General features: G+C 37.0%; 1 protein-coding gene across 1 annotated transcript; it reads right to left on the reverse strand.

Moving 5' to 3' along the window:
* Positions 1 to 237: 237 nt before the first annotated feature.
* On the reverse strand, positions 238 to 13,300 carry LOC120008590 (kinesin-like protein KIN-4A). The gene is made up of 26 exons (XM_038858968.1): positions 12,732 to 13,300; positions 11,264 to 11,410; positions 11,014 to 11,163; positions 10,390 to 10,643; positions 10,010 to 10,197; positions 9,805 to 9,929; positions 9,295 to 9,331; positions 8,015 to 8,106; positions 7,807 to 7,917; positions 7,434 to 7,547; positions 7,186 to 7,276; positions 6,871 to 6,980; positions 6,222 to 6,320; positions 6,026 to 6,139; positions 5,807 to 5,923; positions 5,636 to 5,716; positions 5,086 to 5,157; positions 4,266 to 4,359; positions 3,933 to 3,976; positions 3,755 to 3,852; positions 3,580 to 3,678; positions 3,230 to 3,451; positions 2,258 to 2,420; positions 1,511 to 1,666; positions 1,131 to 1,432; positions 238 to 781 (listed from the first exon to the last, which is right to left on the reverse strand). The coding sequence occupies exons 1-25, from the start codon at positions 12,900 to 12,902 to the stop codon at positions 1,220 to 1,222; spliced, it is 3,162 nt and encodes a 1,053-aa protein (XP_038714896.1). The 5' UTR covers positions 12,903 to 13,300; the 3' UTR covers positions 238 to 781; positions 1,131 to 1,219.
* Positions 13,301 to 13,894: the final 594 nt, after the last annotated feature.

Genomic DNA, 13,894 nt, shown 5'->3' on the forward strand with positions numbered 1-13,894 from the left:
AAGTGTTTGGACCCGAATTTCGAACATATAAATTATGTTCAAACTTGATTTAATACGAATCGGACAAATTCGACAGAATTTTATCACCTTGATGTGAAACAGAAATGGACATACATGTATCTATGAATTATATTCTCACCGATATAGTTCCTTTGTTCAACACCTGAAAGGGACAACTGCAGCCAATAGATCATATACTATAAAAGAGAAGCGAATAGCACATAAAAAAAGAGAATCTGAACAGACAGGCGACAACATTTTATTATATTTTATTAGGACGTTCGTTTTCCTGTAATAACGAAATATTGTGTGCTTAATTACAAGTTACAAACGAAGCACTGCCGAAACCAGAGAGAAAGCGCTACAGCCTACATGCTACACAAATGTTTTCAGCAAAATCAACTTCACTACTACATCCATAAACAATATCACCTCTTTTACACACTGAAGACTAAAACAATAAAAACCTATGAAAGAAAGCTCATAACACATTTCTGGGTGGAGGAAATTCCTTTCTATAAACATATTATGGACAGAAAAAAAACAAGAAAATGGAAGTCAACTGGAGTGACTCTCCAACCGTGCGTCGGCCACGTACAATCTTTCACCTTCGTTGTCTTGAAAGTTCTTGGCCAAAATATCGGTAGCATCAACAAACCCTAGAAGATGCTCCGGAATAGTAATCACATCAAATATTACAAGACCACACACCTATGTTCTCGAAAAATCAGTTTATCCAAAATAGCTATGAGCAGACCACTTCACTAGCAGTTCTAGTACACTGCATCCACAAGGAAATGGGAGAAAAAAGTATAATGTTATGTTCGGATTTTTGCTGAGCATGATATGCAAGGAAATCTAGCCGACCATTGAAGTGAGGTTTTAGTTTCCAATAGGCACGTTTCAGCTGGAAAATCATATTTCAACAGGGTAATATTTTCTTCTACGCAATATGCATCCAAAATAATTTTCGTTGGAATCTACATTTTCAGATATATCATGTGACTTCTGTTGGCAGACAGTTACCAGCCTCTTAACGGCGAGCACAATAAATTGTCCATGGTGACCACTTGGATAAAGACCATCAGGAAAGAATGAAGAGATATATCATCATAAAATTATAAACATACCTGCTCTGATTTATAGGTTTATCTCTGTGCTCTGAGTTTGGGTCACACTTAAGGTCAAAGGTTAACATTAGGCACAGTGAAGAGATATATCAAATCACACGCGATAGAGTTTGTGATCGCGGCTTCGTCCTCGTAATTGTCTCATCACTGTGCCTAATTGATTCCAACAGTCTCCATGGCTTTTGCCACTTCCATTTGAACTGTACGAGCCACTGATGATGACTTCTCTTCCACCTCCATAGCCTTGCACCATGTCCTGCCACTGCTAATTTCTTCATTGACAACTGTCCAATTGGTACCATCTGCCCATGGTAAAATACACATTAGCCGAGAAAGAAAGCAGACGCTGATTGTGCATTGAGACAGAGAATGAGACTAACCTTTCTTGTCTGATCTATGAAGGCCGCCGATTCTCGGACCGAGCCATTGGCAATACCAGGTGTATACTTAAGCTGCTTTTGTGCGGGTGCAGACCCAGGAGACAAGGGACTAGTCACATCATCAGTGAAATGCTTCAGAGAATCATGTGAGTTGCCCTGTCCATGACCACTCTTAAAGAGTCAGAAAATAGTATTAGTTTGAACACCATCAAATAATCGTAGTAATATCTATGACTCAGTTGTCTTTTAACATAACCATGACGCTAATATAATGTAATTGGAGACATCACAATTGGTTTATCATGATTTATGTGTATCTTGGAATATTGAATTGAATTCCTAGATGAGAATTGAGGCAAAAGATGACGAACTATTTCTTGTCACGGAGGCCTCAGGACTCTTTTAAAGGATTATTTTTGCTGTGTAAAAGACTCTTGCAGTGGAGCGGGTCGGGGAATAGCAAAATGTTACAGCCTTGCCCTGCATTGCAAGAGGTTGTTTTCAATATTTGAACTTGGGGCCCTTAGGTTGCAGTTAAGCAACTTTACCACTGGAAAATTCAGGACTCTCAAAAAGGATACGTTAAGTAGGCAGTTCCCCAAACCCTACATCGTAATGGTAATCTCAACTTTTAATGGGAAAAATTGGTTTTGAAAGTCTCCAGTATATTCTCACCGTCAGTTATACTTTGTACGAGTTTTGAAATTATGCATGAGAAGAATATCAGACAAAGTAACAGAATCTTACTGAAGGTGAGTTAGCCAAATTAATTGCAACAGATTGCTCTCTCAGTTTCAGCTCTTTTTCTACTTCTTTCCTGTGCAACTCACTCTGTCGCAACAGACCAACAAGTTCTTTAAGTTGCTCCTTCATTTCTTTGATCTCCATTTCCTTCTCCCATAGATGGCACCTGTTGATAACAAGTGAAAAATTACTTGGAAGTATGACTAGGCAAAGAGATTCTATTATTCTGCAAAGGTTTTTGCATTTGCATTATTTTAGTTCCAAGAAAAGTGGGCTGAACTTCGCTAGACTTGGTAGGTCAACTTTACCATTCTTTACCCCGATAGGTGCCCAAACTTATGAGATAATGAGAACACCTGACTACACCCAGACATATGCAGTCCTCCATCCTAGAAATGACGAGCATTTACGGGGAAAATGACCTATATTCACTTGTTAATTCATTTTTTATTGATGTTGGCCATGGGAAGTTTCAACTTCATAAATGCCAAGATAACCAACCAAAGGTTGGTAAACAGTGGGCAGAAACATTTTTAGGCTACCATATGAGTAACTGAAAAATCTTGAAGCATACAAAAAAGAAAAAAATTGTTCCAGGTCTCACCAAAAAGAATATATTTTGTTTCCTGACCAGATGGGACCCACTACACTTGCCAAAGGTACTGCTTTCTGCATTACATTATATTAAAAAGCAGCAAAATCACATGGGCATATATGAACTACATCTCACTCCCTATTTTGATATTCAGCATAGTAAGTTCAAGCCGTGTTGTTTCTTGAATTAATGGCTTCACAGGGTTATGCAGAACTAAACCAAGTTACAATGAACTAAAACTTTTACCATGCTAGAAAAGATCAAACTGACAGATGGATAATTGGAATATGCATTTTCATGCATTCGAAATATATATAGAACATGAAAAACAGGACATAAAGAGATGATGTAACACAAATATCAGTAAGCAAAGAAGAAACCTTGAATCTGCTAGTGAATTGAACATGTATTGAAGCAAGTTTTTTGCATCCCCCATAGAGCGTAACTGATTCCAACGTCCACGGTTAGTGAAGGCACGCTCCCTCTCTTCAGCTTCTGAAAGTTGTGAGGCCATAGCTACAAGTGAATTAGATGATATGCTTAGCATATTCTCAAGAGAAGATATTCTGACCATTCTAGCATTTGGTGACATGGAGGATGCCCTGAGCAAGCAACAGAAAAAAGACAGATTAACTGATTTGCAATATTTATACAACATCTGCTTCATGCTATCTTCTAACTTCATCCCAGCCACAAGCAGCAGTTTTTAAAATGTACTTAGGTAATATACCTAGCAAATCCATTTTTTCCTCTTGGAGGACTAAGCCCCTTTGAAGCAAACTCATCCACCTGCTTCAGCACAGCTAATTCTTCCGCCAATGCAGCTCGCCTGGGGATTGGAGCAACTAATGTAAACTACTGAAGCAAATATCCAACTTCTAAGAGTGTGAATGAGTAGTACGTACACTTGGCTTTGTCTCTCATACTCGAACCGAACTTCATGCACATTCACCATGACTTCTAGCTCATGATCAAGCCAACGTTTCAAGGATTTCTCATTGGTCTATACATGCAATCTCAAGTTAAAATGGATACCATTCATAGGAGTACTAATACATACATAAAGAGAGAGAAGATTATTACCTGGCCATTTGTTCCGTTTCCATTGTTGATGGCTGCAATGTAGCCTGCAACTAGGAATTTTAGTCAAAAGGAAAGGAGTGTGTGCTCTTTACACCCAATGTTTCGTAGAAAGTAAATAACAGCTATAGCGCAAGGCAGAATAAATTAATTGCATATACTGGAAAGATTCCTCTCACACACACTCTCTCTCTCTCTCTCTCTCTGTTTTTTTTTTTTTTTTTGAATATCTGTAACTTGAACAAAGAAGAGCTTATGTGTCAAATTAATGGACAAAAAGGTTTAGGATGCCTCAAAGACCATAGTCGATATACAACTTAAAAATTATAAACATACTCGAGTTTTCGCGAGCAGAAGATTTACGAGCTTCCAGCAACTCCTTTAGCCTCTTAATGGACATTGCAGCTTCTTCTGTCTTTCTTTGGAGAACCTGAAAAAAATGTATATAACAAACATCAACAATTATTTCTACTACATAGAAGGCAGTAAGAGCCACAAATACTAGCAATGGTTATGAGCTTTGCTTATCACAGTACCCTCCCACAGACAGTACCCAAAAATTGTGTTAAGTTTTTGTGTTCCTTTCATTGTATCAATCTGCTCTAGGCAATTATACCTGCCTACTTGTAAATCCATGGTTTACACTCCCTTGGTGCTTAAAATTTCTTTAGCTATTCAAAAAAAGACATTGCCAAAAAGTTAAATATATACTTAAGTGATACAGATTCATAAAGTTGACTAAGAATAATTTATTCCGTGCTTTCTAGTTAACAAACGTCAAATACATTCCTCTCTAAGAAGGGGAAAAATGAAATGTAATTGGCTTTACTCGATAGCATATACAGCTTTGAGCTTTTCCTTTATAAGCTTTGGAACTAATGTGAGACCCCCACCAGCAACAAGCAGCAGAGTTACAGAGATATTTGTGACAGATCAGTTGGTTGATGGAACCATAAGAAATGTTGAAAACCAAGACAACTGGGTAGCACAGAGTTAATAAAAGTATGATTATTTCCAGGAAAAAGACACATCTCAAAGCTAAGGCTACAAGTCATCAGAGTTTGTCTACTTTGCAGGTTCAGTGATAAATTTCGGCTCTAGATGTGCTCAGTGAGACAAATTAATTCAAAATAAGCTGGCAATGCAAAGAACTCACCAGTTTCTGGCGCTGGTTTAAAGCTTGCAGTTTATGTCTTTCATACTCGTTTCTTCTCCCTTCCTTCCGTAGCTGGTTTTAAATGTATAATTAGCATCAAAACTCTAACCAATAAAAAAATACTGAAAATAAACAATGAAAAATGGCACATCAATGACACCAATAATACTCACACCAAGTTTCTTATCAATAGTAAAAATTCTGGAAGATGTGTTTATACCTGGTATGCATCAGACGAAGGATCTCATACCAATATGTTATTTTTAGCATCATGCATAAACAGACGACGACAGTTAAATCAAAGTTCTCTAAGTTTCGCTTCTTAATGAGATATTGATCACTGTGTTTCCATAAACACTTGCCTATAAATACCGACAAAGAAGTAAAAAATGCAATGGCCACTAATTCTACTATGATTTTCCAGAAATTATTACATCGCATATAATGTTTTATGGGAAATATTATTTAACAGCAAGAGCATAAGAACTTGCTAAATAATATATCTCTATTAATCATTAAAATGAAAAGGAAAAGGAAAACTGTTAAGCACCTGTAGGAGTTCTTTCTCTCGAGAGGCTTTCCACAGTCGAAATTGTTCTCCCTCTTGTTTTATCCGATTTTGCAATTGAACCTAAACAGGAAGAGAGAGGAGGAAAAGAAATAGGCTCTCAGATACGAGAAATAATAGGATAAAAACTGAAAAAATTAATCGAGATTTGACCTTCTGAGCCTTGATAGACTGAATTTCTTCTTGTAATCTTTTTGCCGCTTCATCACTTTTTTGTTTTTGCTTTAAAAGCAGCACATGGCTCTCTTGTTTTTTCTTGAGCTCTTGTATCTGGAAGGCATAAATTTAAAGTTATCTAGGATTAGCACAAGATTATTGACGGGTTTATTTCTTAAGTTCAAGATTAATAAAAAAAAATGGCTATATCTGTACCTGAGCCTCGAGTGTTTTCAGTTTTTGGGTGTGGATGTCATGCGATCTCTGTGTTTGCCCATCAGAATTAGCAGCAAGATTTTCAACTTCAGCCAACAAACGATCCCTCTCTTGCTGCAAGTAAAGCCAGTAATTAGATGGAATACAAATTTCTTTGGTGGAATAAAACTGTTAAAATTCATGAATATCTTTGAACCTGTACAGCTCTTTTCTCATCCTCCAGCTCCATGATTTTCTTCCCAAACTGTTGCTTAAGAGCAGCAGTGTCAAACCCTCCAAAGAGTTTCATCTCAGACTGCATGAATTATAAACAGTGATATCATGAAAATGGTTTGACTAAAAGGGAAAAAGTAGTACAATTCCAATATTAGGTAGGATGACATATTTTGATAATTGTGCAAATATACTAGCAAATCAATATTCTTCTACTTGCAGTCATAATATTCAACGACACTTCTTTTTTTCCTTCTAGCAGATATGAACCCTAGCAAGCTGAAATTCCACGAAACACAAGCAATAATTTTTTTTTAAATAGAACGAATACATTGTTAGATGGAAGGACAGATTTGATAGTAGTGCACATGTACTAGTGCCATTTTACGCTTCAGACAGCAAGAAACTAAGATATTCAGGTACTTCAAGGATCAGATTCAATCACACATGACAGTTACTTCATCATGTATCTTTGAATAAGTTTGGAGCAAAATATTAATGGTTGACATTTTAGAAAAAGTTAAGAAAAATTAGAATTTCTTTTGAAAGTATAATTTGTAGATAACTTTCATCATCCGATTTGACATACTAATTGCAACATCATGTATCATAACAAATGCAAAAAACTACACCTCTTTCTCCTCCAAACGTCTATCTAATTCATGCAACTCTCTGTCCATACTACTTTGCAGAAGTGTGTGCTCCCATTCTTTTGCTACTTCATCGATTTCTCTGGAGTCACCTGAAAAAAAATGGCGATCATAGTCTAAATAACATCATTCCAAACTCCCAACCCATTCTACCTAAATTATGCTTTAGCAAAATTCAACAGAAACAAAAGAAAGAAATTCCGTTATGAAAATCGTGTCTATGCCTAGTTAGAAGCAGAATCAGTGACATGTATAAAAAAAAACGTTATTGAGCTCTGACCCAGTGAAGAGTAATACCTGCGATATTTTCACCCATATAATCAGATGAGTCTATACTATGCAAGCTTCTTTTAAGCCCATCACTTTTCCCAGAGCACACAACACCATCCTGAAGATAAAAATCAAAGTAATATCGGTGATGAATCAATCAAGCTTATCTTATGGAATGTCTACATGAAACTTTGCTGAAATAAAAGAAAGAAAACGGGGAAGGGGGGATTCCAGGAAATGAGAAAAAAATCTCAACAACAGTATTTATCTTATACTTGAGCATCTGTTTCACGTTGCTCTACTACAGTACATCTGCTGCGATATTCATGGAGTTCTCGGCAAAGATCCTCGTTGGCGGCTTCAAGCCAAGCAATCCTTTCCTTGAGAACCTGAAAAATTATTTCGTGAGATACTCACATAACTAACCAAGTATGCATTAACCCAAGCGGACTTAAGAATAAGCAAGTTTACTTATGTCCAGTAATACTTTCCATGAAAGCCTAGAAAAGATTTTTCAATTATAGATTATGTAACCACTAACCACTGAATGTAAAATAATCTACAGCAAATAGAAAAGAGAAGTGCAAATAGAGTAGTAAGTAAACTGACTGATGGAATCAGAGAAATATGTACCCAGAACTCACATACCTGCACTTCATCAGATGAGGATCCACCCCCACGAGCACAGAGCTCTGCCTGCAAATACTCTAGCTGTTGGCGCATCTTTAGCATTTCACTGGACATGGGATCCCTGTTGACCTATTCAAGGATACAAAAACAGAGCTGCATATGGACACTTTTTTTTGCAAAAGAGGTTTCCCTGAGAAAAAGAGAGGCATTACTCCGAAGAACTTACAACAGGCTTATTTTGGATGTTTCGCGCACGGTTTGCATACTTTAGTGTGTTAAGGGTTTCCTCAGCATTAATATCGGCTGGACTAATGCAGGCTGAAAAGGACTCAGAAGCCAGACAGCAAGGAGAAAGTAAGTAAAAGATTCACACATAGAATTTTTTATTTATGGACATTGAATAGTATATAATTTTATTATTACCATCCTAGCATGCAATATATATAAGTTTCAAGAAATAAGACCTCCCACGAAATGTGTACAAACAGTCAATTCAGTGAATGCCAACTGGGATGAGCTAGACTATTTGAGTGGCACTGATTATTTAAAGATGTGCGAGGTGAAAACAAGCAGGCCAGGCAAGACCACTAACTTGGAACAACCTTTGAATTCAGAGATAAAGACTCAGATGGAAAGGTGACAAAAGTTGTGATAATGTGCAGTATGTAGTAAGAAATAATTAAAGAGAGAATCAAGTGAGATGATGAGCATGATATTCATTGACGGCAGAGCATGATAATGATGATGGAAAACCTTGAGTCAACATGTCTTGGGGGCCTTTATGAAATATCAGAACCTATAGACTCATCATGAAATATAACTATATAAGAGAATATACTCAAGCCCTGAGGTTGACTTAACAATTAATACTTTTATAGCCTTTACAAGGAATCTCTCACAGGCTCTCTTTTTACTACGTCACAAAATATAAAAGTAAATGGGAAGAAATGAATGATAATAAGAAGTTAATGAAATTTCAAAACATAACTTACAGAATAAAATACCAGTATCTTACAGGCAAAGCACATCTTATTTATTATGTCAACATAATAAATCTTGTTACCATTCGATTGCACTTATACATAATGCTTTAATTGGCACAACACTTTATTTGCTTTCACATAAACTTACTGCAATTCGCAGACTCATGGCTTCATCAGATGTTCACTGCTGATATTTTCAAGAAAATTAACAATTATTGTGGAGAATGATTACTGCACTAGTCCAAATAATTCCTATACCATTAGTGCTTTGTGGGGTTGAGAAAGCAAGTATTCGTAAAATGAAGTTCCGACTTGAAGACGAATCAGTCATCACAAAATGAAGTTTGTGTTTTCCGAAACATTAATACCATAGCATGGCCTTAGAGACTTTTAGGCATTTTAAAATTCTTTTCATACTTATGACTATCTGTCGAGGAGAGAGCTCCACTTGATAACACTGATGTAAGCAACGTAAAATGTGAAATTAAGTAATTACATAGCAAAAAAAGGGTTAACAGACTACCTATCATAACAGTTCTGCTGTTTCCTCCAAGTGAGTCCTGTCGAAAAATGTAAGCTTAGTCTTGACTAAGAATTGGAGAAGATGCATTTAGGACAATCTCTAAATCAAAATAAATTAAGGAAAATGAGAGTACTAAGGACTATTTTTTTAAAAAGTCATGCTTCCAACTATGAATTTGCGTTCCATCATTTTCTTATTTAGTTATGAGTCATGACCAACTTATACAATAGTAGACTAAAAAGAAATAAACAGAGGAACTTCCCGCCAAGCAAGTTCCAACTTCTTGGATACAGGACATACCTATTATACTATAATTTTAGCTTAGTGACAAACCTCAGCTCAGCCTGGAGATAATATGAGACTCAAGACTCGATAGATTACAATATTATATGTGTGTGTGGCACAGGTTTTGCATGTCTCTTGCACTAGGTGACAGTTGCTTCTTTCAAGTATATCTTCTGCCATGTATTAACTGAATTCTGACATCATGAGGTTTACTATTGGCTATACCTGTAAAAGTCGAGTAAGTTTACTATCTCGATAAGGAACATGAACACCTTCTTTGCGCTTCTTGTCATCTCCAAGTGCACTAATCACATTACCAAGGGCAAGAAGGCCTTTGTTGATGTGGACTCCTGTTAAAAAAATGAAAGTGTTGAATTATTAATAAAAACCATAATGAGCATCCACACATAAGAAGAGACACAAGGCCAACCTTCCTTGAAACGTAAACCATCAGACCCCGTTCTTTTGGCTCGCTCTGACCCAGCGAGATCTACCAAATGCAACTTGGCACAAAGATATTCTTCATTCATACTCTCATTAAGATTGCCATCATCAGGGAAAACTGGGTTGATTCTACGCATTTGCTCTAATGTGATGGTGAAAATGGCATGTGAACGACTGCACAAACAAAAGTGTTAAAAGCCATGGTTACTGCTGTATCTTTAAGAATAAGATGAGGAAATAGGATCATGAATCTGTACATATTCATCAGATATTTAGATCAGTACACATGAAAAAAATATATGAGAGGGGAGGGGGGAGAGGGGAGAGAAACAATAACTTCAAAAGGAGTGATAATTTGAATAATACCTCGATTGGTTGTTCATGTTTGTACTTCCAGTTGCCCTGCTCATTGAGCCCTGTTCTAGGCAAGCAGCCATTTCTTTTAAAGAACTAACACCAACTTCAGTAGAGCCTGCCAGAGTTATCACACCATCTGATGTTTCACGAATCTGTATTGGTGGCTTCCCAGGTATTGTTACTTTTCCAGTGTGTCCATTTGTAGTATCCGATTTGTTGAAAGATGTAGAGTCCAATAGATCATGCACCTCTTCTTTTAAAATCTTTTCACATTAAAATCCACAAGTTAGTTACTTTCCGCAGGAATGCAAAAGAAGGAAAGTAACTGATATGCAAGTGTGACTATGCAAGAACTGAATCTTGCATGGAAACCAATCCCTGAAATATGCAGTACAACTGATATTCACAAAATGAACATTCTCTAATATTTTTCTTTTTGCAATGGAGGCAGGGTTGGGTAAAGGCAAGATGTACTCAGTTTTAACCCCGCAGAATGAAGAGACTGTTTCTAGGATTTTAACCAATATACACCAGCTCTAGGCTGCGGTTAGACAACCGTACCACTAGGCAGAGGGTTTGTTAGTGAGGGAGAAAAATTAAATGCTTTAGAAATTAAATTGAGGTTCAACAAACCTCAATAAAAGAAACATGTAGTTGAAACTCAGTTTGATGCTTTAAAGTTTCAATTTTGCCGAACAGGACATTCATAACTTGCGGAATTATTGCTGTTTGGCAACCATCTTTGAAGCCTGTACCCATTGTGTATGTCTTTCCAGATCCTGTCTGCAGCATATTAACAATGCGTTTATAACGTAATTACAAAATATACATAATTATTTTTCCACCTCAGTTTTTTTTTTTTTCATGGAAGAAAAAGATTTACCTGACCATATGCTAAAACAGTTGCATTATAGCCTTGAAACAAACCATCAACAAGAGGAGCGGTACATTCTTCAAACATGGCTGATGCAGGAGAGCCAGTGCTTCCGTAGACATGATCAAAAGTAAAGGAATGTGTGCCAATTTGAACCTGCACCATAATCACAATCACAAGTGTATATATATGGCATTGGGAAATGTTTGGAAATGCCTCAATAGGCATTATAAAGAAACTGAAACTGCTATTGAACGAATAAAGTTACTGGATAATGAATCTGCTGACGTTGAAGCGAACATTGTAAAATGAAACAAAAATATGAACAACACAGAATTTCACGTGATCATTAACGAAGTGCTTCGCCTCATTGACAACATCAAATACCAGTGGAAGTTAACGTGGTGCAAGCAGTAATCCATTTCTGCAAATTAATATCTATTCATTGCAAAGACTCTTCAGACCATCTAACTTATTGTACCTCTATAACCAACGGCAATTCATCAAATAAAAATTTCTATGTCAACTCTTATCAAAGAAAAAACACAGACATGACAAGTCTTTCGCAAATGGAGAACTTTAGATTTTGACCTCTCCTTAGGAAAAGAAAATGCATTTAGACTTGGATAGAGATGATAATTGCATATTCCAACTATTATTAATATATAAAATCTTCACTCTATAAATCCCAGAGGTGCAAAAACTTTGGTCAAGCCATATGCTACAATAGTACAGAAAAGTACTAGAGTTCATATCTGATCCAGATTGGTCACACAAAGCAATTAGGCTGTCGTCCAGATGGTGCAAACTACATAATTCCTTCCCTTATCTCTGTTGGTTCAACAAGGACAACTTTGTCACTAGAATAAATAGAGTTTTTTGTCCTTTATTATATAAAACAAAGAACCAAAATATATTAAATAATGTTCTAATTTTTCAAAGATGCGAGAATAAGCAATTCATAGGCGGAAGTAACACAAATAGAGTGACAGAGGTAAAAATAACTCATCATCTGTAAATATGAAGAGAAAAGAACATCATGTCAAAGAAACTCTATTGACATAAGTTCCTGCAGTCTATCTCCTTATTTTACAGAGAAAACTCAGACCAAGTTTTACTTAATTCAATGTAATTTCCCCATCCATAGCTGCATACCCAATTACAGAGAACAATCCACCTATGGAAATTTCAGGTGATGCTTAATTTCTGATCCAAAATCGGATTGCGATGGCTCATGCTTTCATAGTAAAACATCTTAGATTTCCCCCATTTCTCAATATAACAACAATAAATCGTCCATCACAATTTAACTTTCCAGGATCCAGATCCCCAAAACTTGTAAAACAACCGCAACAAATTATATATTTAAATCGAAATTAATCAGAGTAATTTCTATATCAAGCACTATAGCTTTTTCCACATTTAGCTCACAAAGACTGTACTTTACTCCCGCATTCTAGAGAGTGAGAGTGCGTACCTGAGGCTTCCCTGGTACGACAGTGACACAATCCTTACAACCTTGAGCTCGCTCATCGCCTATGAGCGGCCTGATGTGAACCGCCACTTTCACACAACAATCCTCTGCATTACCACCAACAAGCAAAGCTCCACCACCACCGCCGCCACCATTAGCTTCCATTGGAAGCATTTAAAAAAGCAAAACTAACTCAACAAATTGAGAGACAACCAATCAAGATTACAAAATTCTGCTACTCAATAGTCGACCTTCTCCGGCAATGTAAGAGTAGAGAGAGACAAAGAGAGGGAGAGAATGAAGATCTTTTTAGAGAGAGAGAAAGGGGAAGGGTAGTAAGGGGAATCGGGCAAAATAATGGGCTAGTAGCAGGTAACTGCATTGACAACAACCACTATCATTTTCCTTCAGCTTCACTACACACACCAGCCCAGACGGTTGTGCTGGTAAAATCTTTGACAACACTCTTTCCCATTCTGCCCCTCACAACGGTCGAACCCCGTCCCCATCCTCCGTCATTACCATTTTACCCTCCCAGAATGTACGTACGTCTTTCTTTGTTCCTGTGGTGGGGAGAAAACAGTAACTTACGCCACATATTATGACTCATGATTGTGGGAAAAAAAAGAAAGTGAGATACCACAGCACACACACGCCACGTGATCTGGAATCATATACATGAACGTGCAAAGGAAAGCTTAATTACATACTTTTGGGGGGGGATTAATTTTGGTAATATACTGATTAGAATACATAAAATTGGATTATTGGGGGATATTTAAGGGAATAATCTTTGACTAAATCATGTTAACCAATGAAATTAACTTGCGGACGGACAGCATATGATGGAAAGTGACGGGAGAGGGGGAAGAAGGAGGAGTAAAAGAGAAAGAAGAAGGAACGAACCACACAAATTAGACAGAGACAGCTGGTGGACTCCCATACTCACATGCGATTTTAAGTCTATAACTTGGGTGGACCCCACTGGCTCGGTTCGGTCCACATTGTTCAGATTTTGTGGCAGCTCATAAATTCTTTGTTTGCTATTTTCTACTCAATCAAGCTACTATGACTTTCGACTAGTGTGCCCACTTTATGTATTGTGTGTGTGTTAAAATGTATGTGGGAAAGAAAGTTGTAACCACTTGGTGACAATTAATTGGTGA

Source organism: Tripterygium wilfordii, chromosome 11, assembly GCF_013401445.1.
Source record: "Tripterygium wilfordii isolate XIE 37 chromosome 11, ASM1340144v1, whole genome shotgun sequence".
NCBI lineage: Eukaryota > Viridiplantae > Streptophyta > Magnoliopsida > Celastrales > Celastraceae > Tripterygium > Tripterygium wilfordii.

Coding starts and splice junctions, on each gene's coding strand:
- LOC120008590 (XM_038858968.1), bottom strand. CDS start 12,902: ATGCTTCCAATGGAAGCTAATGGTGGCGGCGGTGGTGGTGGAGCTTTG. Junction 5,717..5,806: donor AGTCTATCAAGGCTCAGAAG/GTCAAATCTCGA, acceptor CTTCCTGTTTAG/GTTCAATTGCAAAATCGGAT. Junction 2,421..3,229: donor AATTCACTAGCAGATTCAAG/GTTTCTTCTTTG, acceptor TGTTATCAACAG/GTGCCATCTATGGGAGAAGG.